A 23,433-nucleotide genomic window follows, 5' to 3' on the forward strand; every position below is an offset into this window, starting at 1 on the left:
CAGTATCTACATTTATGCCTAAATTAGGAAAGAGCGATGAATTTTAGTGCTAAACAGAAACATCTGAGAAAACAAGGGGATGAGGATGTTATTCCACGAACTCGGAGACTTCCAGTCGCTCTTCCTGCCCTTACATATGTTCACCTTCGGATCACTCCCGTGTTGTTCAGTCGCTCAGTCATGTGGACCCCATGGACAGCCAGGTTTCCCTGTCCTTCACCATCTCCTGGAATTTCCTCAAACTCGTGTCCACTGAGTCGGTGATGCCATCCAACCATTATATCCTCTGTTGCCCCCTTCTCCTGCCCTCAGTCTTTCCCAGGGTCTTTTCCAATGAGTCTGCTCTTGTCATCAGGTGGCCAAAGTATTGCAGCTTCCACTTCAGCATCAGTCCTTTCAATGAATTGATATACTTTAGGACTGACTGGTTTGATCTCCTTCAAGTCCAAGGGACTCTAAAGAGTCTTCTCCAAAACCACAGTTCAAAAGCATCAATTCTTTGGTGCTCAGCCTTCTTTTATGGTCCAGTTCTCACATCCATACAGGACTACTGGCTGATTCCCTAACTTTCCCCATATCCGTGCCATCCATCTGCTGTTTCTTAACTATTGAGCAAACTGAGTGTATGCTTCAAAATATCTGTAGTTTTTAATTTAAAGTGACCAAGCATTATTTTTCTCAGAAACCCAACCAAACAAAACGAAGAAAACTGTCATTTTTTTAACACTCATGTGAGCCCAGATTTTATGTCCTGCGTCTTTGGATGGAGGGTAAGTAACTGGAGAAAATTTGAGAATTGCCTGTTTCAACACACACTCACTCACTCATACCCGAACCTAAACGTTAGGTCGGGTGGCTAAACGCTAGCGTCTCTCAATCCCGAAGCCTCTGAACGCGAAGGCTGCCAAAGCGGAGGCGGGCGGAGACCTGGCCCGGGGGCGGCGGCCCAGTCCGGCACCGCAGAGCCCCCGCCTCCCGCCGGTCCCGAAGGCTGCAGCGTCGCGGGGAACCAGGCTCCCGCCGGCAGCAGTTGCGCCGAGGGAGTCCAGGCGGGCAGAGCGCCATGAGGGCCGACTCCAGGCTCGGGGTGGAGGAGGACCACAGGGTGAGCGGTGAGGGGCGTGTCGCCTGCCTCGACGCGGCCGCTACCTCTGGGGCGGGGCCGACGCCGACCTGCTGGGGACAGGAAGCGGCGAGCCCGAGTCTGGAAGCTCGCGCATCCGCCCCTTCAGCGCTCACAGGATAGGGATTGGGAGCCGGGGCTAGAAGTTCTTCCCAGGGCCGGACCCGAGCTCCAAGAGCCGGGCGGAGAGCCAGGCCTGAAGTTTCCGGGGGTGGGTGTGAGGGTGTTGCCATGACGACGGCTCACTCACTTCGACCCCGCCCCTGCGGGTACGGGGGCTGCCAGCGAGGCCCTTCGTATCGACACCTCCCGGAGAGCATTTTAGCTGCCCAGGAAAGAGATTTGTTTGCCAGCAGGGACTTTTAATCCTGATCTTCTCTCACTTCTCTCAAACAAATCACTGCAACCACTTGGGAAACCATGGGAAAAATCGTGATTGCTACTCCGCACCCGCTGGAGTCTACCCCCGCGGGGCCCCGACTTCAACGCCCACTTTCCCGCAAGAGGAGCCCGGAAAAGCCACACCGGGTCTCCGTGCTCCCCCTCGCTCCCACCCTGCTGCGTGGAGGCTGGGGGTCAGAACCGCCTGTGCGGCGCAGCTTGATGACGCATTGCGCCTGCGCGCGCGGCCAGCCAGGCGGGTGTGAACCCGGGCGGGGTGTGAGTTACCCGCGCCCGGGAGCCGGCGCCTCCGGAGGGCCCAGTTTTAGACGCAATGGGGAAGAAGCAGGTGGTAAGCAAGCCTTAGTTACTTTCAGTTTAGTTGAGCCGTTCTACTTTTTAGGAACGTAGAGGTTGAGTTTCTGGATGGATGACACGTCATTTTTGCGGGACTTTTGAAATGAGGAGTTGTCCTCTGAACTGAGTCTTTGGTTAGAACACGGTCCATAGCATCTTTAGAACAATACCGTTTTGTAGACTGATGAACAGTACCTATCCTTTGTCAGTTCAGTTTTGACTACTGGGTAGTGCTTAGAAAGCCGGCCATGTCTTAATCTTGTAGCATTTTTATTAACACACTCTTTGAACGAATGGATAGCTAAAGGGGACAGTTGTGGAACAGCACTGAGTTGTTTAAAATTTAACCCTTCAAAATCAATGTCTTCTGCAAGGAGCTTGAGATACTTGGAATATTAAACTGATTACTAGACATATTTGTTAGTATTTTATTTTGAAAGATTCCAGAGCGTTACTTAACTGTAATTTCTGTGACCTGCAAGCACTTCTTAAAAAACGTGTTATTTTATATTGGCCTATAGCCAATTAATGTTGTGAACACTTTTCTTGTTCATGTAAAGTAGAAAATTTATACTATATTTAGAATTTTTTTTCTTTCTGCCCTAAATTGGGTGTTTCACGTTGTATTCCGAGTATACTTTTTAAAAGATTACTATGTTGTGTTAGTAAACTTTTAAAAACGTTACTATATAAATGTTAGTATTTTACTCTGTGACTTAAAACCTCCATTGGCTTCCCAATGAATTATGGCAAAATCTAAGTTCTTCCTGTCGGTCTTCCTAATTAATTTGCCCATGCCCTGATAACCGTGCTTCACCTTTTTTGGCCTTCTTTTACCTGAAACTCTCCAAGCCCACTCTCCAGTAAAAGATTGTATATTTGCTCCCCTTTGGCTCCTTTCTTATTCGGGTCTCAGTTCAAATACCTCAGAGAGACTTTTCCTAATTAAAGCAGCATTCCTCATTCATATATATAAACATATATATGCTTAATGTTACCTTCTAATACTTAACCATTAGGATGTAATTTGCATAAAAGCAAGGATCTCTCTGTTTATTAATGTATCCCTAATGCTTAGAACAGTGCCTGGCATGTAGATAGTGAGGAATATAGGAAGGAAGGAATTTTATGTGAAATTTAGAAGTGATAGAAAAAATTAAAATTGCCTATCTGATTCTCATCTGTATCTTTTGGGTTTCATTTGATGAACAGGGTTATCAAACATTTGAAATACATGAAGTAAAGATGCTCCCAGGCCTTTACTTACAAGCAATTTTCTGTCTTTTTCCCATAGCGTCCTCCACGAGCCCTTCCACCTGTGCCAAGGTAAAAATAATTGACAGTAATTTTATTATCTAGTTTTAAAAATGCAAAATGAATAAAGTGAAAAAATTTGACTAGTACCATTACACAATTATAATAATTCAGAAAAGACTTCCTCAAGTTTAAAGATGAAAAATCCTTGAATCATTAAGATAACAGTTGTGATTAAATGTTCTGTTTCAAATACTGAAGGTCCACATATTAGTATACTGGGTCCGTTCTGAATGTTTTAATGACTTGTTGATCAGAATTCTGATCCTCTTTTGTTTGCGAGAATAGTTTCCTCAGAGTTTAAGCTGATTTTAATCAGTGACAACATAAGAGTTCTTAATCTGTTTAATCCACTTTATTAATAGACAGGGAGTATGTAACTGTAGGTTCAGAAAATATTGGGGTTATTTTGTTAGTCTTATTAAACAGCTTATTACTTATAAATAATAAGCTAGTTTGTAAACTAGCTGATTTTCTGTGAAAGCTAATTTTATTTTAAATTTGTAATGATACAAGTCAGTTTACAGTCTTAAAGTTTAATAGATTTCTAATTAATAGAGTTTCTCTTTTTGTCTCTGTCCTGATTAAATTTGGTGGTGTCATGTAAAGTGCTATTCAAGGTGAGTTAGTTTTCTGTTAATGTAAAATTTTCTAAATACAGTATTTGATGTTTGAAAGTTTTTTCACCTTAATTTTCCCTTAAACTTGAATCTGAATAGTATACTTTATAATGTCACAATTTTTTTTTATCATATTAATCTCCTATGACTGCCATTGACACTAGTTATATGTTGATATTTGACCTTAAAAGTTAAAAAGCATTCATCCCTGAATGGAGTCACCTAGAACATAACTGTGGTCTTGCATATAGTTCTGTGATAGGGACTACATCTTCTTTTGTCTCATTTCATCAGGGTAGACTGGGTTATGTCACACTAACCCCCAAATCTCAGTTACTTAATATCATAAGGGATTTTTTCTGGTTAATGCAAAGTCTGCTATAGGAACAATCCAGGACAGTTACCTTCCTCTCCCTCTTCACTAATGATGCAGTGATCTCAGCTACTTCCATGCTGCAGTTCTGCCATCTTAATGTGAGGCCCCTCAGTTGCCACAGCAAGGGATGGGGAAACTGAAGAGTTACTCACTGGCTCTTCCAATGTCTTGGCTCCCGAATGGCACAGAACACTTCTGCTCACAGCCTCTTGGTCAGAACCATAGGCCCCAGTGCAAAGGGGCTGGGAAATGTAGGGGATCAGATGAATATTTGATGAGCCCACTTTCTGTCACAGTTTATAACTTTACTGACTAGCCATGAGCTACCTGTATTTACCCTATGGGCTTCCTCTAACTTTGTCAATTTCTCACCTTCCCCTAATGTATAGAAGTTGACTGGACCCAGGGAAGAGAAGGGAAAGGTCTTCCCCACTAAAAGTTCCCTTTTGACTCTTCCTTGCATTGATTCTTAGGCAGCCTTTTCTGGTGTTCTTTCTCTTTTATAGATGATATTCCACTTAGTCGTCCTAAGAAAAAGAAGCCCAGAACGAAAACCCCACTTGGTAAGAAGTTGTTCTTTGTTGTGTGGAATCACAAGTTTTTCCAGGACCTCGGACATGATAAACATCACAAATCAGGGAGAAGCAGGGCCCTAACAGTCCCAAGTCGCTGCTGTGTTAAAGATAGAATCAAGTTCACTCTGAAGCAGTGGGATTCTTGATGGTCATGAGGGATAAGGCCATGGGCAGGCTGAGGAGTATTTAGAAACATTTGTGGAATAAAGGGTAGAAACATTTGTGGAATAAAGGGTAGTGCTGCCCCAGATCTTAACTTCCACAACTTTCTTGGACTCTTTGAGGTCTTTTATCCCCAGATAACATAAGTTGTCTTAAGCCATGGTCAGTTCCAGACCCTTGAACAAGATATGGATTTAGAGACACAAGGTTCTTGTATCCCTTATTCCAGTCAGAGAATCCACATTAGAACATGAGTCTGAAGTCAGGGCCATATCATCCAGGTATTAAAACTCCAATAATGAGCAAATTCTATGAACTTTTTTGTCTTATTCACTGATAATCTTGGATGTTCTGCCCGTAACTTGAACTCAGCATGTTCAGTATTTATTATTACTTCCAATGATAAGTTTTACTTCTTTTTTTTTTAAATTTTATTAATTTATTTGACTGCACTGGGTCTTAGTTGTGGCATATGGGATCTCTTTTTTTGACTCTGCTGGGTCTTTGTTACTTTATGTGGGCTTTCTCGAGTTGTGGCAAATAGGGGCTACTCTCTAGGTGCAGTGCGTAGGCTTCTCATTGCTGTGGCTTCTATTGTGGAGCATGGGCTCTAGAGCACAGAGACTCAGTAGTTGTGGAGCACGGGCTTAAATACCCTCAGCATGTGAAACCTTCCTGGAGCAGGGATCAAACCTGTGTCCCCTGCATTGGCGGGCAGATTCTTTACCACTGAGCCACCGGGGAAGTCCAAGTTTTACTTCTCACTTGCTTACTTTACTTTTTTACTTACAAGGTTTGTTCATGGACCCCTCCTGCTCTCCCAGGGACCAGGGCTGGAAACCTCAGAGGCACCTTTGAATTCTGCAGTTTTCACTCTACTTTCTGCCTCTCAGAGACTTGCTGCTTCTTCCTTTGTTTTTATTTATTTAGCTGTTTTTGGCTCTGCTGGGTTTTGTTGCTGTGCATGGGCTTTCTGCAGTTGCTGTGAGCAGCGGCTGCTCTTCATTGCGGTGCACGGGCTTCTCATTGCGGTGGCTTCTCTTGTTTTGGAGCACAGGATTCAGTGATTGCAGCACATGGGCTCAGTAATTGCAGCTTGTGGGCTCTAGAGCACTGGCTCAGTAGTTGTGGTCCACAAGCTTAGTCGCTCCACAGCACGTAGGATCTTCCTGGACCAGGGATGGAACCCATGTTCCCTGCATTGCAAAGTAGATTCTTAACCACTAGACCACCAGGGAAGCTCAAGCTTGCTTCTTATATAGTAGTTTTAATGTATTTTTCCTGCTGTCATTTCCACTGCCACAACTATGGTTAGTCTAGCACCTTTCTTCCTCTCACCTGAGGTATTGGAGTTGCCTCCAACATTGCTCTGGACTTCTAGCTTCCTTCCGCCCTACTTTGTCTTGTCCACCACTGCTGGATGAACATCCTAAAGCTCATAGCTGGTCCTACCTTATACCTGATCAGAAACTTATATTAGCTTATCATTGCCCAATAAATGGAGTAATAGATGGTGGGTGTAAGAAAAGAGAAAAATGGAGATGGATGTATACAGAAAGACATACAGACATGGAACAAAAAGGAATGAGAGGCAGAGAGACTTAGATTCACAAAGATACTCACTGAAATGCTAGACTCTAAAAGTGTACTCACAATTAAGTACAGACATGTCTTACCTGTGGACTTAAAAAGGTCACTGGTGAAGAATGCAACAAAAACTGAGTTGAGGGAACAGAGGTACAGCTCTGTCCCAGCTACCAACTATTTTTCTTGTAAAAAAGAAAAAAAAAAAAAAAAATCCGTGCTCTCGACCAAAGGGATATATTGCTGACTTTTATTAAAGTTGTTGTTCAGTTAGGTTATTTCAAATTTTTCACTCCAACAACTTGCAGCTTTTCCACATAAAATAGTGGATGATGGGGAAGAAGAGATATTTCTATAAGGTGGATTGCTAGCAGTGAAATTGATGAAAGGACCTGTGCATTATTAATACAAGTTTCCACTAAATTGCCTTTAACAGAGCTTTAGTTATCTTCGTACGAGCAACAGAGTTTGAGTGTCACATTTGCTAAGTCCTTGAGAACGCTGGAAAATATCAACTTGAAAATTTTTTTTTGTTAACATAGTGGATGAAAAGTAGCTTATTTTAGTTTCCATTTCGCTCAGTACTATTGATAATACTAATACACTAATACATCTGTTCATTTGTTCACTCATCTGTATTCTTCTGTGAAGAAACTGGCAGGGGAAGTTATGAAGTAGAATTCAGATCTGCCAAAATGTGTCAAAATCTGTTCAAAGATTTAATGAGGGGAGAGATTGATAAGTTATCTGTTAACTGCAGTTATCCATGATGACTTTATCATGTGTTAATTTATAAATGAAGGACTAAACTGTTGATAGTTAGAGGCTGATAACCCTCAAGGCATAAGAGAAGTAAGAGTTCCCTATGGTGATGGCTTCTATCATGTTTTCACTGTTTTGAAAGCTCAGAAGTGATTTTCCTCCTCCCCGTCTTTTGTTCTTCTTTCTAGTCCCCAGGTTTTTCCTTCTCAGTCTTCCTTGTTCCCTCATTTCTTTTGTTTTTTCAACTTGAAGCCCAAAGTTACAGGTGAGGAGGGAGGAAATCAAGATCTGGGGCACAGTTAGTTCTGTGAGAGAAGAGGATATTATATAGGAGACATTGCAGTTGCCCTTTCCCCGTATTTTTGAGAGTTAGTAGTCTCTGCTCAAGTTATCCCCGTTTCCCCCTACCCTGTTTCTCTGTAGCCAGTGCTGCTTCAGAAGGTCTTGTTCAGACTGCTGCTCACAGACCACCTGAGGGCAGCGAGCCACCAGCCCAAGACTCCACAGAACGTCAAGAAGCTCCTGCTCAGCGGAGGCAGAAGAAAACGAGGCTACCTCTTGGTATGTAAAGAAACCGAGCTTAGCTTGTGACAACAGTTGTGTTTTGAGGGATATGATTAAAAACCTGTTTCTATTTTTCCCCACTCATATCCAGTTTTTTCTTTTTTTGCTTAAAATTTTTATTGCTAGGGTAACTCTAGAAGGTTAAGTCAGGAATATTTTAGAGGATCTCTTTGATCATGAAGTGAAGTGAAGTGAAAGTCGCTCAGTGGTGTCCGACTCCTTGTGACCCCATGGACTATACAGTCCATGGAATTCTCCAGGCCAAATACTGGAGTGGGTAGCCTATCCCTCCTCCAGGGGATCTTCCCAACCCAGGTATCGAACTAGGGTCTCCTGCATTGCAGGCAGATTCTTAACCAACTGAGCTGAAAAGTGAAAGTGAAGTCGCTCAGTCGTGTTCAACTCTTTGAGACCCCATGGACTGTAGCCTATCAGGCTTCTCTGTCCATGGGATTTTCCAGGCAAGAGTACTGGAGTGAGTTGCCATTTCCTTCTCCAGGGGATCTTCCCGACCCAGGGATCGAACTCATGTCTCCTGCATTGCAGGCAGACGCTTTTACCGTCTGAGCCACCATGGACGCCACCACCAACTGAGCTATGAGGGAATATATGTACAGATTATGAGAGAAGGGATGCAATTTCAGAAGGAAAATAGAAAGTTTAGATCTTGGTGTGGTTGCCAATGGACAATGGACATTTAGTCTCTGACAGTTCTGGAGGCTAGAAGTCCAAAATCAAGGTGTCCACAGGGCCATGTTTCCTCTGGAGTTTGTAGGAAAGAATCCACCCTAACCTCCTCCAGATTCTGGTGGTGGTTTGTAGTTCTTGGCATTCTTTGGCTTGTAACAGCATAACTCCATTCTGTATTTTTCCCCTGTGTTTCTGTGTCCAAATTTGGCTTTTCTTATAAGGACACCAGCCATTGAATTTAGGGCCCATCCTAATCCAACATGACCTCATATTAACTTGATCACATCTGCAAAGACCCTATTTCTAAAGTCTCATTCACAGGTATTGGGGATTAGGACTTGTGTATATCTTTTTCAGGAGACACAGTTCAATCCAGGATGTATGCACGTACACACACATACAGTAAAAAGAATGGAAGGATATAGCAAAGTGTCAACAGTGGTAGGAGTTTTAGAAGGAGGAATTAGGGATGATTTTTAAAAATTTTCTTTCTTTATGTTTAATAAATTTTCATATATTGTATGTGTAACTTTTATAATAATTAGAAAAATGACAGTAGATTTTATTAGTTAAAAAAAAGAAGGAACAAAGATTGTAAGATTAGCTTTCTCCCATTAACATTCAGTTCAGTTCAGTTCAGTCACTCAGTCGTGTTCGTCTCTTTGTGACCCCATGAACTGCAGTGTTCCAGGCCTCGATGTCCATCACCAACTCCCGGAATCCACCCAAACCCATGTCCATTGAGTCGGTGATGCCATCCAACCATCTCATCCTCTGTCATCCCCTTCTCCTCCTGCCTTCAATCTTTCCCAGCATCAAGGTTTTTTCCAATGAGTCAGCTCTTCACGTCAGATGGTCAAAGTATTGGAGTTTCAGCTTCAGCATCAGTCCTTCCAATGAACACCAAGGGCTGATCTCCTTTAGGATGGACTGGTTGGATCTCCTTGCAGTCCAAGAGACTCTCAAGAGTCTTCTCCAACACCACAGTTCAAAAGCATTAATTTTTGGCACTCAGCTTTCTTTATAGTCCAACTCTCACATCCATACATGACCACTGGAAAAACCATAGCCTTGACTAGATGGACCTTTGTTGGCAGAGTAATGTCTCTGTTTTTTAATATGCTGTCTAGGTTGGTCATAACTTTCCTTGTAAGGAGTAAGCGCCTTTTAATTTCATGGCTGCAATCACCATCTGCAGTGATTTTAGAGCCCAGAAAAATAAAGTCAGCCACTGTTTCCACTGTTTCCCCATCTATCTGCCATGAAGTGATGGAACCGAATGCCATGATCTTAGTTTTCTGAATGTTGAGCTTTAAGCCAACTTTTTCACTCTCCTCTTTCACTTTCATCAAGAGGCTTTTTAGTTCTTCTTCACTTTCTGGCCTAAGGGTGGTGTCATCTGCATATCTGAGGTTATTGATATTTCTCCCGGCAATCTTGATTCCAGCTTGTGCTTCCTCCAGTCCAGCATTTCTCATGATGTACTCTGCATATAAATTAAATAAGCAGGGTGACAATATACAGCCTTGAGATACTCCTTTTCCTATTTGGAACCAGTCTGTTGTTCCATGTCCAGTTCTAACTATTGCTTCCTGACCTGCATACAGGTTTCTCAAGAGGCAGTTCAGGTGGTCTGGTATTCCTATCTCCTGAAGAATTTTCCACAGTTTATTGTGATCCACACAGTCGAAGGCTTTGGCATAGTCAATAAAGCAAAAATAGATGTTTTTCTGGAACTCTCTTGCTTTTTTGATGATCCAGTGGATGTTGGCAGTTTGATCTCTGGTTCCTCTGCCTTTTCTAAAACCAGCTTGAACATCTGGAAGTTCACGGTTCACATATTGCTGAAGCCTGGCTTGGAGAATTCTGAGCATTACTTTACTAGCATGTGAGATGAGTGCAATTGTGTGGTAGTTTGAGCATTCTCTGGCATTGCCTTTCTTTGGGATTGGAATGAAAACTGACCTTTTCCAGTCCTGTGGCCACTGCTGAGTTTTCCAAATTTGCTGGCATATTGAGTGCAGCACTTTCATAGCATTATCTTTCAGGATTTGAAATGGCTCAACTGGAATTTCATCACTTACTAGCTTTGTTCGTAGTGATGCTTCCTAACACCCATTTTACTTCATATTCTGGGATGTCTGGCTCTAGGTGAGTGATCACACCATCGTGGTTATCTAGATCATGAAGATCTTTTTTGTAAAGTTCTCTGTGTATTTTTGCCACCTCTTCTTAATATCTTCTGTTTCTGTTAGGTCCATACCATTTCTGTCCTTTATTGTGCCCATCATTGCACGGAATGTTCCCTTGTCTTAATTTTCCTGAAGAGATCGCTAGTCTTTCCCATTCTGTTGTTTTCCTCTATTCTTTACATTGGTCACTGAGGAAGGCTTTCTTATCTCTCCTTGCTCTTCTTTGGAACTCTGCATTCAGATGCTTATATCTTTCTTTTTCTCCTTTGCCTTTAGCGTCTCTTCTTTTCTCAGCTATTTGTAGGCCTCCTCAGACAACCATTTGGCCTTTTTGCCTTTCTTTTTCTTGGGGATCATCTTGATCAATGCCTCCTGTACAATGTCATGAACCTCTGTCTGTAGTTCTTCAGGCACTCGGTCTATCAGATCTGTTCCCTTGAATCTGTTTGTCACTTCCACTGTATAATCGTAAGGGATTTGATTTAGGTCATACCTGAATGGTCTCAAGGTTTTCCCTACTTTCTTCAATTTAAGTCTGAATTTGGCAATAAGGAGTTCATGATCTGAGCCACAGTCAGCTCCCGGTCTTGTTTTTGCTGACTGTATAGAGCTTCTCTGTTTTGGCTGCAAAGAATATAATCTATCTGATTTCGGTATTGACCATCTGTTCATGTCCATGTGTAGAGTCTTCTCTTGTGTTGTTGGAAGAGGGTGTTTGCTATGACCAGTGTGTTCTCTTGGCAAAACTCTGTTAGCCTTTGACCTACTTCATTTTGTAGTCCAAGGCCAAATTTGCCTGTTACTCCAGGTATTTCTTGACTTCCTACTTTTGCATTTCAGTCCCCTATAATGAAGAGGACATCTCTTTTGGGTGTTAGTTCTAAAAGGTCTTGTATGTCTTTCTAGAACTGTTCAACTTCAGCTTCTTCAGCATTACTGGTCGGGGCATAGACTTGGATTACTGTGATATTGAATGATTTACTTTGGAATCAAACAGAGATCATTCTGTCATTTTTGAGACTGCATCCAAGTACTGCATTTCGGACTCTTTTGTTGAGTGTGATGGCTACTCCATTTCTTCTAAGGGAATCTTGCCCATGGTAGTAAATATAAGCGTCATCTGAGTTAAATTCACCCATTCCAGTCTGTTTTAGATCACTGATTCCTAAAATGTCAATGTTCACTCTTGTCATCTGCTGTTTGACCACTTCAACTTGCCTTGATTTGTGGACATAACATTCTGGCTTTGTACAAAACAGTTTTCTACACTGATGCAAAGCTTTCTCTATAAACTGTCAGGGTGGCTCATTCTGCACCTATGCACACAGTGAGATTTATGCTGAGCACCCACTTTTCTTCTGGGAGTCTAGAATTTTGGTATGTGTTTGGCAGCAGGTGCCTCTGTGATCACTCCCCAGTAAAATCCCTGGCTGCTAAGTGACTGATGAGCTTCCCCAGAAGAGAAAGGAACACATGTGTCATCACAACTTGTTACTGGAATAATTGGCACGTCCGTGTGACTTCATTGATAGAGGACTCTTGGAAACTTGGACTTGGTTTCTTTGGGACTTTGTTCCATGAGGTTTTTCCTTCTTCTGATTTTGTTTTGTGTCTTTTTCCTGTAATAAACTGTAACTGTGAGTGTAAATGACTTGTGAGTCTGTTGAGTGAATCATAGAACTTGGAGGTAATCGTGGAGCTCTGACACACCCTCAATGTTGGATGACTTAATTTTTCTTTTTTCATGTTGTTTGACATCATGATTTCAAATTTTCTGTTGAGCGTTTAGAGGTATAAAATTTTAAAAATTAAAGATTAGTAAGACGGTGAAAAAAATTGGGGAACAATTAGAATTCTTAAAGTTCTTTTGTCTTACAGAAGTCTTACATGCTACTTTTCTTTTTTGTATCATAGTTATTTAAAAACTTAATCTGCTTTATTTTCAGAATTGGAGACTGCCTTTACCCAGAAGAAGACAGCTAGTCCATCTTTATTACCAAATGAAAATGGTATCAATGTGGAGCCAGATGAGGAGCCAGTTATTCAGAAACCTCGAAGAAAGATGAAGTAAGGATTTATTTGTCCTTCTAAATATTCTGCAGAGGTACCCTGATGCTTAATTTGGAGCTCCCAAACAGCAGCTTCTAAGTCTTATTAAATATTTGCAGTTGTGTATCTCTAGGATTAGTAGAATTACAAGGGTATTAGTTAAACTAGTCTAAGGATAACTTTGAAAAGAGTAAGCCCACTGAGAAAAGTAAAATATTATATTTAAATAAAATATTTTAGGAGCTGTGTCTAAAGAAGAGGAACACAAATAGAAGATTTTATATAAATAGTAAAAATATTACATATTAAAGGTATTAAAGATTAAAGGTGGTATTAATAAGGTAGGCTATTATTTATTTCCTCATATTAATAGAATTCAAATTATGATTATTCTAACAATACATAAAATGTTTATTTCAGCATAGGAAATTAAGTCCCAGGTGAAATAGAATGGTATACTTTAAAGAAGTGTACTGGAAGGTATATAACACTGTTGTTCATATTTGGAAATGACCCTACACATAGTGATCAGTGTCTATATAGAATCATATAATTTTAAGTCTATAAAGAACCTTTCAAATCTAGTTCAGTCACTTGATTTTCCAGATGAGAAAACTGAGGCCCACAGAAATGTAAGTGACTTGCTGTACAAAGAAGTTAATAACTGATCCATTTGAGTAAAAACCAAATTTTCTGACTCCAAATCCAGGGTTCTTTCTATTAGACCCGCAAGAACCTCCTTATTTGGGTCTATAAAAGGTCAGTAATCATCCATTTTTCTTACATTCTCCTTGATTACAGGAAAACCCAGCCAGCGGAATTACATTATGCCAATGAACTAGGAGTTGAAGATGAAGACATAATTACTGATGAGCAAAGTAGTCCAGAACAACAATCTGTATTCACTGCACCCACGGGCATTAGCCAGCCTGTAGGCAAAGTGTTTGTGGAGAAAAGCAGTAAGTAGATCCTTGTTTTGGAACATGAACCCTTTAAGAATTATACAGGGATATCCTTTGACCTAGGAATTATACTTCTGGAAATCTGAATTAAGGAAATAAGTAAAAATATGGATAAAAATTTATACATAAAGCTAATCATCACATTGTTATTAATGAGAGCAAAAAACTGAAAAAAAACCTAAATGTAAAACAGAAGGGGAGTGATTCAGACAGTTCATGACATATCTATACGATGAAATCTTCTGCACCACCAAAAATAATGTTTAGGGAGAAATTTTCACTTCGTGGGAAGATGGTAATGAAAAGTAAACATACATACTTGTAGTTAGATTTGAAATATAGAGAAATGCATAGGACAAAAGACTAGAAGAAAATATGCTGAAATGTTAACGCTGGTTGTTTCTAGGTTGAGATGATTGGTAATTTAAAAAGCTTCCCTTTCCCTCACCCATTTCTTTATTTTCTGCTGTACTTTACCAGTTTTCTGCAATTGGTAGCAATATTGGTGGTGGAGCAAGTAATGATATAAATTCTATCATTAAAAATAAATAAGAGAAAATACATGATAGTATTGCCATATTAAATGAGAAATAGAACATTATAGCTATGTTTTCTTTTAGAAAAATAGTTCTGACATCGTATGTAGCACACATTGGTTATAACACTATATTTGTGGTGTTTAAGAAAAACCTGAAATCATGATCATAACCATATATTAGTCCCATGGATATGCTGTGAACATGCTGCCTAAAGAACTCATCTAAAACATAAAGGTTAACCCTTAAAATTTACAACTTAAATTTTGCATAAATTGTTTTAGAATTCTGATTCCTTAAGAGCCCACTTAAGGGATCTTGGCATTGTTGGCCAGTGAGAAACCTGTGACCCAGAGAGGCGGACTCACCCAGGGTCTCACAGTTGATTAGTACAGAGTTGGGACTCTAACCAAAGTTTCATGACTTCTAGTTAAGGGCTGTTAGAGGAGACTGGCAGGCTACAGTCCATGGGGTTGCAGAGTCAGACACGACTGAGCATGCACGCAGCAGGACTAGTATACCATGTGGCCATTTAATTTGCTTCAGTCTGTTTTCAAGCATTGGAGGGCCTGATGTTGAAGCTGAAACTCTAATACTTTGGCCACTTGATGTGGAGAGCTGACTCATTGGAAAATACCCTGATGCTGGGAGAGATTGAGGGCAGGAGGAGAAGGGGATGACAGGATGAGATGGTTGGATGGCATCACCGACACTAGGACATGGGTTTGGGTGGATTTCGGGAGTTGGTGATGGACAGGGAGGCCTGGAGTGCTGCAGTTCATGGGGTTGCAAAGAGTTGGACATGACTGAGTGACTGAACTGAACTGATTTTCAAGCAATGTCACTCAATCCTCATTTTTATTCTTGCCTCCTGTAGCACAGAAACTTCTCTTAGTAAAGTAACTGACCATGAAATGTACCAGTGATCTGCCCAGCAGTTGCTTTTTCTTTGGGAACATTAGGTATCCCACTTCTGTCTTTCCTTCTCCAAAGTGCCTGACAACCAGGTTTGGCAAAAATAATGGAAACTTTCCAGTTTCCTGAGGTCCATTTGTGGATTGGCTGATGAATGAGAAGGAGCCTCCTTGTCTGCAGTAGAAGCATAAAGCTCTGCTCATAGTATTGAGTTCTGACCCTTGAACTGATGGTTTCCATGGGAATCTTAAGACAAGTGTATGAAACAATCCGTTTCTTTCCTGTCATCACAGAACGCCATACTACATATGTTGGCATCCTTTCCTGAGAAATTTGAAGTGTTTTCAAATATTGACTTACCTTTATAGTGGTAGAATTTACACTTTAATACTTGTAAAAATCTCTAAATTAGAATCTTTTAGACTATATTATGTTAAAGGTTTCCAGACTTCATTCTGAATTACAAGTTCATTGTTGTATTTCATTAAATAAATTGATTTCCAAGACTGCTTCTTTAACATCTGTTTTGGGTTGAGAAGAAAGTGCGTGGACATCATTTACTTCTCTTCAAGATTAAAATATTGTATGTTTTTAGCAACTGAGAAAAAAGAGACTTCTGAAATAGGAGCCAAATCGGAGAATTTTTAGACAAGAAAACAGTAAAATTTCAGTCTCAACTTGAGGGTTCTTAAATGTGGAATAACAAGAAAGATCACCAGGGTTCTCTGTTGTGAGTTGTTTTTAATTGTGTGTTGTGTTCTTAGGGCGATTCCAAGCTGCTGATCGTTCAGAGTTGATTAAGACCACAGAAAAGATCGATGTGTCGATGGACATGAAACCTTCCTGGACGACCAGAGATGTTGCACTGTCGGTGCATCGGGCTTTCCGGTGACTGATTTTGTTGGATTTTTCTTAAGACAAATGTTCCACAGTTTTTTTTTTTAAGTGTTGACTGTTCAATACTGTTAAAAAATACTGTCAAAACTTAAAATGGTGGGTGGATATATTTTTCAAACATTGAATTAGAGTTAAATCATCTGCCTATTAGTATAGAGAAAAGAAAAGCTTGTTTTTGCTTTTTGTGAAATGTTGAATTTTATTCTTACTCATGAAGAGATTTGAAGAATGAGCTTTTTGCTTTAGTCTTTCGTGTATGTTAACAAAACCGTTTTCCATTCAGGATGATTGGTGTCTTCTCCCATGGCTTCCTCGCTGGCTGTGCTGTGTGGAACATTGTTGTGATCTATGTTCTGGCAGGAGATGAGCTTTCTGACCTCTCAAACCTTCTGCAACAATACAAGACATTAGCATATCCATTCCAGAGTCTTCTCTACTTGCTTTTGGCTCTGAGTACAGTTTCAGCCTTTGACAGGTAAGACTGTTGTGACCGTAGGCCCCTCTAACTTTCTTCAGAAGGAAGTGTTGAGCAAAATGTGTCCCTGACAAACTATGACATTTTCAAAATAGAATTACAGGATATTAATATTAAAGAACCATTCTGTTTCTGTTCTTTTTTGGGGGGAGGAGATAGGACTATTGTGAGCAAAAACATACCCCAAAGTCTTAACCCGTTCCAGCATCAACTCTAAATTCAAAATTTCATCCAAATATAATCAACTGAAAAAGTCCCAAACACACACACTGCTGCATCTATAACCAACAGGGACCTATTGTATAGACCATGGAACTCTGCACAGTGTTAGCAGCCTGGATGGGAGGGGGGTTTGGGGGAGAAAGGATACATGTATCTGTATGGCTGGGTCCCTTCTCTATTCACCTGAAACTGTTACAACATTGTTAATTGGCAATACCTCAATACAAAGCAAAAAGTTAATTTAAAAAAAGACCCAAGCATCTTCCAATGAACTGAATCCGGTATAGTCAAGACTCTGGGTATTGTATTAGTTTCCTAGGGCTGTTGTAACAAACGTACCCGGAACTGGGTGGCTTGAAACAACAGGAATGTGTTCTCTCACAGTTTTGGAATCTAAAAGTCTAGAACCAAGGTGTTGGCAAGGTTGGTTCCATTTTAGAGGGCTCCATGGAGGGTCTGTTCCTGCCTCTTTCTTAGCTTCCAGTGGTTTCTGGCAGTCTTTGGTGTTCCTTGGCTTGTAGATGCATTACTCCAGCCTCTCCCTCAGTTATCAGATGACAGTCGTACGTGTGTGTCCATGAATCTGTGTCTCTTCTTATAAAGACACCAGTCTTACTGGATTAGGGCCCCTTGTAACGGCCTCATCTTAAGTTGACAGCATCAGTAAAGATTCTGTTTCCAAATAGGGTCACATTCACAGGTCCCAGGGTTCAATATGTCTTTTTAGGAACACAATTTAACCCACTAAGAAAACAACAGCTTATCACTCAATAAATATGAGTAATAAAAGGAAGTAGAATCTAATGAAATTGCTGATCAAGTTTGTTTCTTCTTAATGCTAAAGGAATGATGACTAAAACAGTCTTTTAAATGTTATATGTTAAATGTTATATGTGGCCTTTGTAAATAAGATTCTTTCATGTGTGTTAAGGATTAACTGTAGCTACTTAAAGCTTCATAATAGACAGTACATGTGGTAGCATTAAAATAGAGAAGAAAGAAACTGTTGTCTGGAGACTACAGTTTTGTACAGTTTTGTAAGAAGTTTGCAACTACACTGTGACAAGAGGCTTTTGTATTTTCTAGGATTGACTTTGCTAAAACGTCAGTAGCAATCCGAAATTTTCTTGCTCTGGATCCAAGAGCTTTAGCATCTTTCTGTAAGTGAATAATTTCATAACTGTATAAATTTGAATCAGAAAAAAAGTATAATTTTATTTTAAAAATGATTTTATATTATTGCTACTTATAAACATTTCATATCCATATTCAGTGGAATTTGTAATTAAACTATGGTAGGTATAATTTTGATTGAATTATTTTTCAGTGGAGGTTTAGAATTATTTTTCAGCAGAGGTTATCTAACTTTTTAAAATTTGTTGTTCTGTGTTACTTAATATTTAACTTTTGTGTTTTTTCCACTTGACATTAAACAGATAGGGCTGATAGGGCATTTTAGTAACAAATACTATGTTTTTTTTACCTTTTTGGTAATTTGGAGTAAATTTTGTTCTAATTATGAGAATATTAATAAAACTAATTTTAGGGCCTTAAATCATTTAATTTCTTAAATGATCTTCTAGATTCTTGTCAGTCTAATGATAAAATAGTATCTAAAGACCCTTCTCCACCTGTACTGAAAAATAATCTAAGATTACCCAGCCTATTGAAATTGACCAAATGAAATTTTTTGTGTGTCAGCATTTCTCAAAGCTCAGATTATTTTTTACCTTAAAGTTATTTATAAATTCCAAACAAACTGGGTTGTTAAAAATACATTGTTAGTAATTCATTTGTCTTTCCTCAGTGTACTTTACTGCTCTTATATTATCTCTGAGTCAACAAATGACAAGTGACAGAATCCACCTTTACACACCTTCTTCTGTTAACGGCAGCCTCTGGTAAGAATTCATAGCAGCACTAGGAACTGTTGATCATAATAAAGCAACAGTAGGAGGAATGGTGCTATTGTTGTTTTTTCACTCTTTAACTTGTTTTCACCTATAAGTAGTAATGAAGGCCTTGTTTTTGTTTCTAAAATTGTGGCCAAAAAACGCCCTATTCCATTGGTTAATGGGTAACTATTGCTATATACTCTTACATTTTTAATGAGATATTTTGTAAACAATGTTTTAAATCTTTTAAGTTATGGTTTTAAAATTCTCATGATATATATAGTGTATTTCATAAGGAAGTTATATTTTATGCTTGTTATTCCTCTAGATAAGGATGGCTATTTTTTTTTAAGTTTATAAAATAGATATATCTGGATATATGGATCACAGTGAAGACATTTCTGATGAGTATTTCTGTACCTCTAGGGCAGAAGGAATTGAGGAGCAGGTTCTCCAGCCATGGATTGTGGTGAATCTGGTGGTGGCCCTTCTGGTTGGGTTATCGTGGCTTTTTTTGTCTTACAGGCCAGGCATGGATCTTAGTGAAGGTATTAAAGAAAAAAAATAGTATAAATACATCATAAAATCTTCTATAATGACTTCATAAATCTTCTTTTTAATGGATATAGCATTATGTCATTTATACTTTATAGTATTATAACATTTCAATAACAAAGATGCATTTAAAATAACCCAAGAAGTGTAATAATAAAGTGGTGAAACTGAATGATGCAAAAAACAGAGGAGTGTGTAGGAGAGCTGGAGTCTTGGAGCACTTAGTGAGGGTTTCCACATATTTTGGAGATATTTCTTTTCTTGGACCCTTTCGGGTAGTTTAGAGAAAGTCTTTGCTCTTCCTTTCTCTTAGCCTCTTTCTGATCAAAGTATCTCTTGCTGCCCAGTCGCTAAGTCGTGTCTGACCCTTTGCAAATCTATAGACTATAGCCCTCCAGTCTCCTCTGTCCGTGGGCTTTTCCCAGCAAGAGTACTGGACTGGGTGACCATTTCCTCCCGCAGGGGGACCTTCCCGACCCAGGGATTGAACCTGCAGCTCCTGCTGTGTTTCCTGCATTGCAGGCAGATGCTTTACCACCGAGCCTCTTGGGAAGCCCATAAATTTGAAATAAATCATATGCTTCATCTGTTAGCCTCTGCTAGACACATATTCAAGTGAATTTATTCTTACCTCCTCCTCTACTTGGCACAAATTCTTAACCCTTCATTGTCTAATGAAGTGTTTAGCAATCTTTAGTGTGCCCAGAGTAAAGTGAGATTTACTAATCTGTAGTCCTCAGACCCCTTTTGGAACACCTGAAGAAGAATCACTTTTGCAAACTGCCAGTCTTTCAGCATTGCTCTGAGAACAGCTTAATATGTAAGTTGTGTTTCCTGGTAGATGTTCTACAGTTTCACCCTTGAATCTCTTTGCTGTTTTCTGGACTTTGGCTATTATTTTATTCTTGATTTGTTAAAGCATTTAACCACAGTTTGATCAACTGATTACAGCCTATGTCTCAGAAATCTTGGAACTGAGAATCTTCAACATTTCCATTTGTAAAAACCAAGACAAAAAATGTAATCTGTGTGTTTTCATTCATGAATGTACCTTTTCTTGTGTTATTTACTAATTATTCCTTTTCGATATATTTAAAATATTTTTAAAAATCTTCTTAGGCTTTAGGTAGTTTGTAGTTTTTCTTTAACTTGGTGTAGTTTTTCATCATTCAAAGATTTTTTTTTTCATCTAATGTTTACATCGGGACTTTATTTTACTAAATTTCTAAGGTTTTCTTTTTTTCTTTAATATTTCTTGGTATTTTAGTAAACTATGGGACTATGCTTAGTGATAGTTTAAATGTCGAAATGCCAATTAATAACATTCTCCACTGGGATTGAAGCTACATTCAGCTGGCTTATGCAGTATTCAGTCTTAATTACAAAGTGTATGTTACTTATATTTCCAGAATCCTGTTCTCTTTTAGGGCTATATGAGTCAAATAACATTTCCATATGGATAAAAAAAAGGAAATATAAAATGAGGAAGATAATACTCACTTAAAGGGAGTTTATGGTAATTAAATGGGGTCACATATTTAAGCTTTCCTGGCACACACCTAATCTTAGTTCCAGGTCCTCCTCTATGTCTATGTCCTATATTTTAGGTTTTCATGATCACTACAGAATTAGACTTCTTTAGCCGTTTAATGATCCTGGATTCGCTAAGTGACTTAAACTTCCTGGTATGAGTTATTATATTGTCTCTATTATATATATTTTATTTTTTAGAAGTTACAATGCATTAAAAACTTGTAAATCTCAAAATGTAAAACTTGTACATTTGTCAATAGTTCATCTTTTAAAACTCAGAGTTCACTATCAAGAAATCTTACTTGTACTCAAGTAAGAATTATATAATATAATAATAATAATATAATATAAAGAATTTATAACAATAATTTATAACATAAAGAATTATAATTCTATTATATAATATGTTAATATTTTAAAACTGTTCATTCGTAAGTTATAAAACTTTTTGAGATGCTGGGAAATCATTTTAAGTATGATTTGTTCATTTTCTCTCCCAGAGTTGATGTTCTCCTCAGATGTGGAAGAATATCCTGATAAAGGAATCAAAGCCTCTTCATAGTGCCAACTCACCTTCTGAGGAATGACCTCGTATTTAGAATTTTTCCCATTCTTGTTTTTAAATGTATTTTTATATATGTACAGATGTATTTGGAATTGATTTTTGATTATATAATACTGAAACATTTCTCAGGATTATGGAAAATGTTAAAATTGTATCTGCAATTTATACCCAAACATTAATTTCTGTAGCATTATTGTCTTTATGACAAAGGAGATAATGAACTAGAAACCAACAAGGTGAAAGTGTTTATTTCCTGTTTTTTCAGATTAGTTGCATTTATAATCATTATCTTTAAAAGCAGTAATATAGTGCTTTTAAAAAGCCATAACTTTAGTGTTACAAAATATCTATCAGGTTTAAACATAAATTTAGAGAATAGAGAAGAAGGGGAGGAAAAGGACCTTCATTATTTATTTTTCATGTTTCCTGACTGAATAAATTGAAATATGAATTTTGTCATTTTTGAAACTGGTTCAGTGGTTGTGTATCATGTAATAAGTAAAATGTAATTTAGCTTGAAAGATGGCTAATAAGAAGGAAGTGTAACTTCTGTTTGAGAAGTTTTATAATTGTAAAAGCTTATTTTTTTTTTAAGACCTATACCAGTAGCTCCCATATCTGCTTGCACATCAGAATCATTTAGGGAGCTTTAAGAAACATATATAGCAAAAGAGAAGCCAAGCTGGCCAAGAGCTCGGGAGAGTAAAGGAGAGGCCTGTGAGCTTATTAAGTTAACACTCATTTGACCTCTGCAGACCTTATCCCCTGCCTCTTTTTTTAAATGACAAGAAGTATGAGTAGAAATTCACCATACCTGTTCCCAAGTTCTTTGTCAGAGAGATCTTTGACCTTCAGGGAAATCCCACTCTTCAGGTGGGTCCTGCACTGGAAGAGATCTCTTCAGAGCTGTATCTATTGGTGCCTCAACTGATATGAGACTTAGAGCTCAAGACATTAAGGCTCACTGTGGGAAAAGATGTCTCAGAGACTCTTGGGCACCTCAGTGAAACTGAGCCTGCCCTGATGAGCAACCCAGTGAATGCTGTGGAACAGTAGAGGACTGAGAAGCTGATGGTGGAGCTGGGTGGCTCTGAGAATAGGTCTCAATTTGATACACATGCCATACTAGGAATATCTTGCCTGTCTGTAAGGTATTCTCCAGCTGTCAGGAGCTGCTGAAAAGGGAATCCCCCCACTGTCACGTGTGTGTATGTCTGTGTGTATATTAAGTTCTATACAGTTTTATCAATTGTGTATGTTTGTGTCTCTACCAAGTCTAAAAGCTGTAAGAATCTCTTGTAACCCTTACCCCAAGACCTGGCAATTACTAATGTCTTCTATTTCTTAAATCTTATAATTTCAATAGTAAGTGGAATTATACAATATGTAATCTTTTGGGATTAGCTTTACTCTGCTCAATGTATCCCCTGGAGATTCACCCATGTTGTAAGGCCATAGTTCATCCCTTTTTATTGCAAAGTTACATTGCAACGTATTGAAGCTTAACCATTTACCTGTCAAAGGACATCTGAGCTGATTCCACTTTTTTATTTATGAATAAAACTACTATGAAAATTTGCGTATAAGTTTTTGAATGAATGTGAGTTTTACAGATTTTATTTTCTTGGACTCCAAAATCAATGCGGACAGAGACTGCAGCCATAAAATTAAAAGATGCTTGCTCCTTGGAAGAAAGTTTATGACAAACTTAGCCTATTAAAAAGCAGAGACATCACTTTGCCAACAAAGGTCCATATAGTCAAAGCTATGGTTTTTTCAGTAGTCATGTACGGATGTGAGAGTTGGACCATAAAGAAAGCTGAGCACCAAAGAACTGATGCTTTTGAATTGGAGTGCTGGAGAAGACTCTTGCAAGTCTCCTCACAAGGTCAAACCAGTCAATCCTAAAGGAAATCAACTGAGAATATTCATTGGAAGGACTGATGCTGAAGTTGAAGCTCCAATACTTTAGCTATCTGATGCAAAGAGCCAACTCATCGAAAAAGACCCTGATGCTGGGAAAGATTGAGGGCAGGAGGAGAAGGGGATGACAGAGGATGAGATGGTTGGATGGCATCACTGACTCAATGGACATGAGTTTGAGCAAGCTCTGGGAGATGGTGAAGGAC

General features: G+C 39.0%; 1 protein-coding gene across 1 annotated transcript; it reads left to right on the plus strand.

The window, feature by feature from the left end:
• The first annotated feature begins 1,543 nt into the window (after nt 1-1,543).
• TMEM237 (transmembrane protein 237) lies at nt 1,544-22,879 on the plus strand. The gene is made up of 12 exons (XM_061147982.1): nt 1,544-1,911; nt 3,156-3,187; nt 4,678-4,734; nt 7,678-7,815; nt 12,647-12,767; nt 13,551-13,708; nt 15,927-16,050; nt 16,343-16,534; nt 17,843-17,916; nt 18,564-18,657; nt 19,078-19,199; nt 21,240-22,879. Exons 1-12 carry the CDS (start codon nt 1,544-1,546, stop codon nt 21,299-21,301), a joined length of 1,542 nt encoding a protein of 513 aa, XP_061003965.1. The 3' UTR covers nt 21,302-22,879.
• Nucleotides 22,880-23,433: the final 554 nt, after the last annotated feature.

This window comes from Dama dama, chromosome 8, assembly GCF_033118175.1.
Source record: "Dama dama isolate Ldn47 chromosome 8, ASM3311817v1, whole genome shotgun sequence".
In the NCBI taxonomy this organism is placed as follows: domain Eukaryota; kingdom Metazoa; phylum Chordata; class Mammalia; order Artiodactyla; family Cervidae; genus Dama; species Dama dama.

Coding starts and splice junctions, on each gene's coding strand:
- TMEM237 (XM_061147982.1), top strand. CDS start 1,544: ATGGGAAAAATCGTGATTGCTACTCCGCACCCGCTGGAGTCTACCCCC. Junction 7,816..12,646: donor GAAAACGAGGCTACCTCTTG/GTATGTAAAGAA, acceptor CTTTATTTTCAG/AATTGGAGACTGCCTTTACC. Junction 16,535..17,842: donor ACAGTTTCAGCCTTTGACAG/GTAAGACTGTTG, acceptor TGTATTTTCTAG/GATTGACTTTGCTAAAACGT.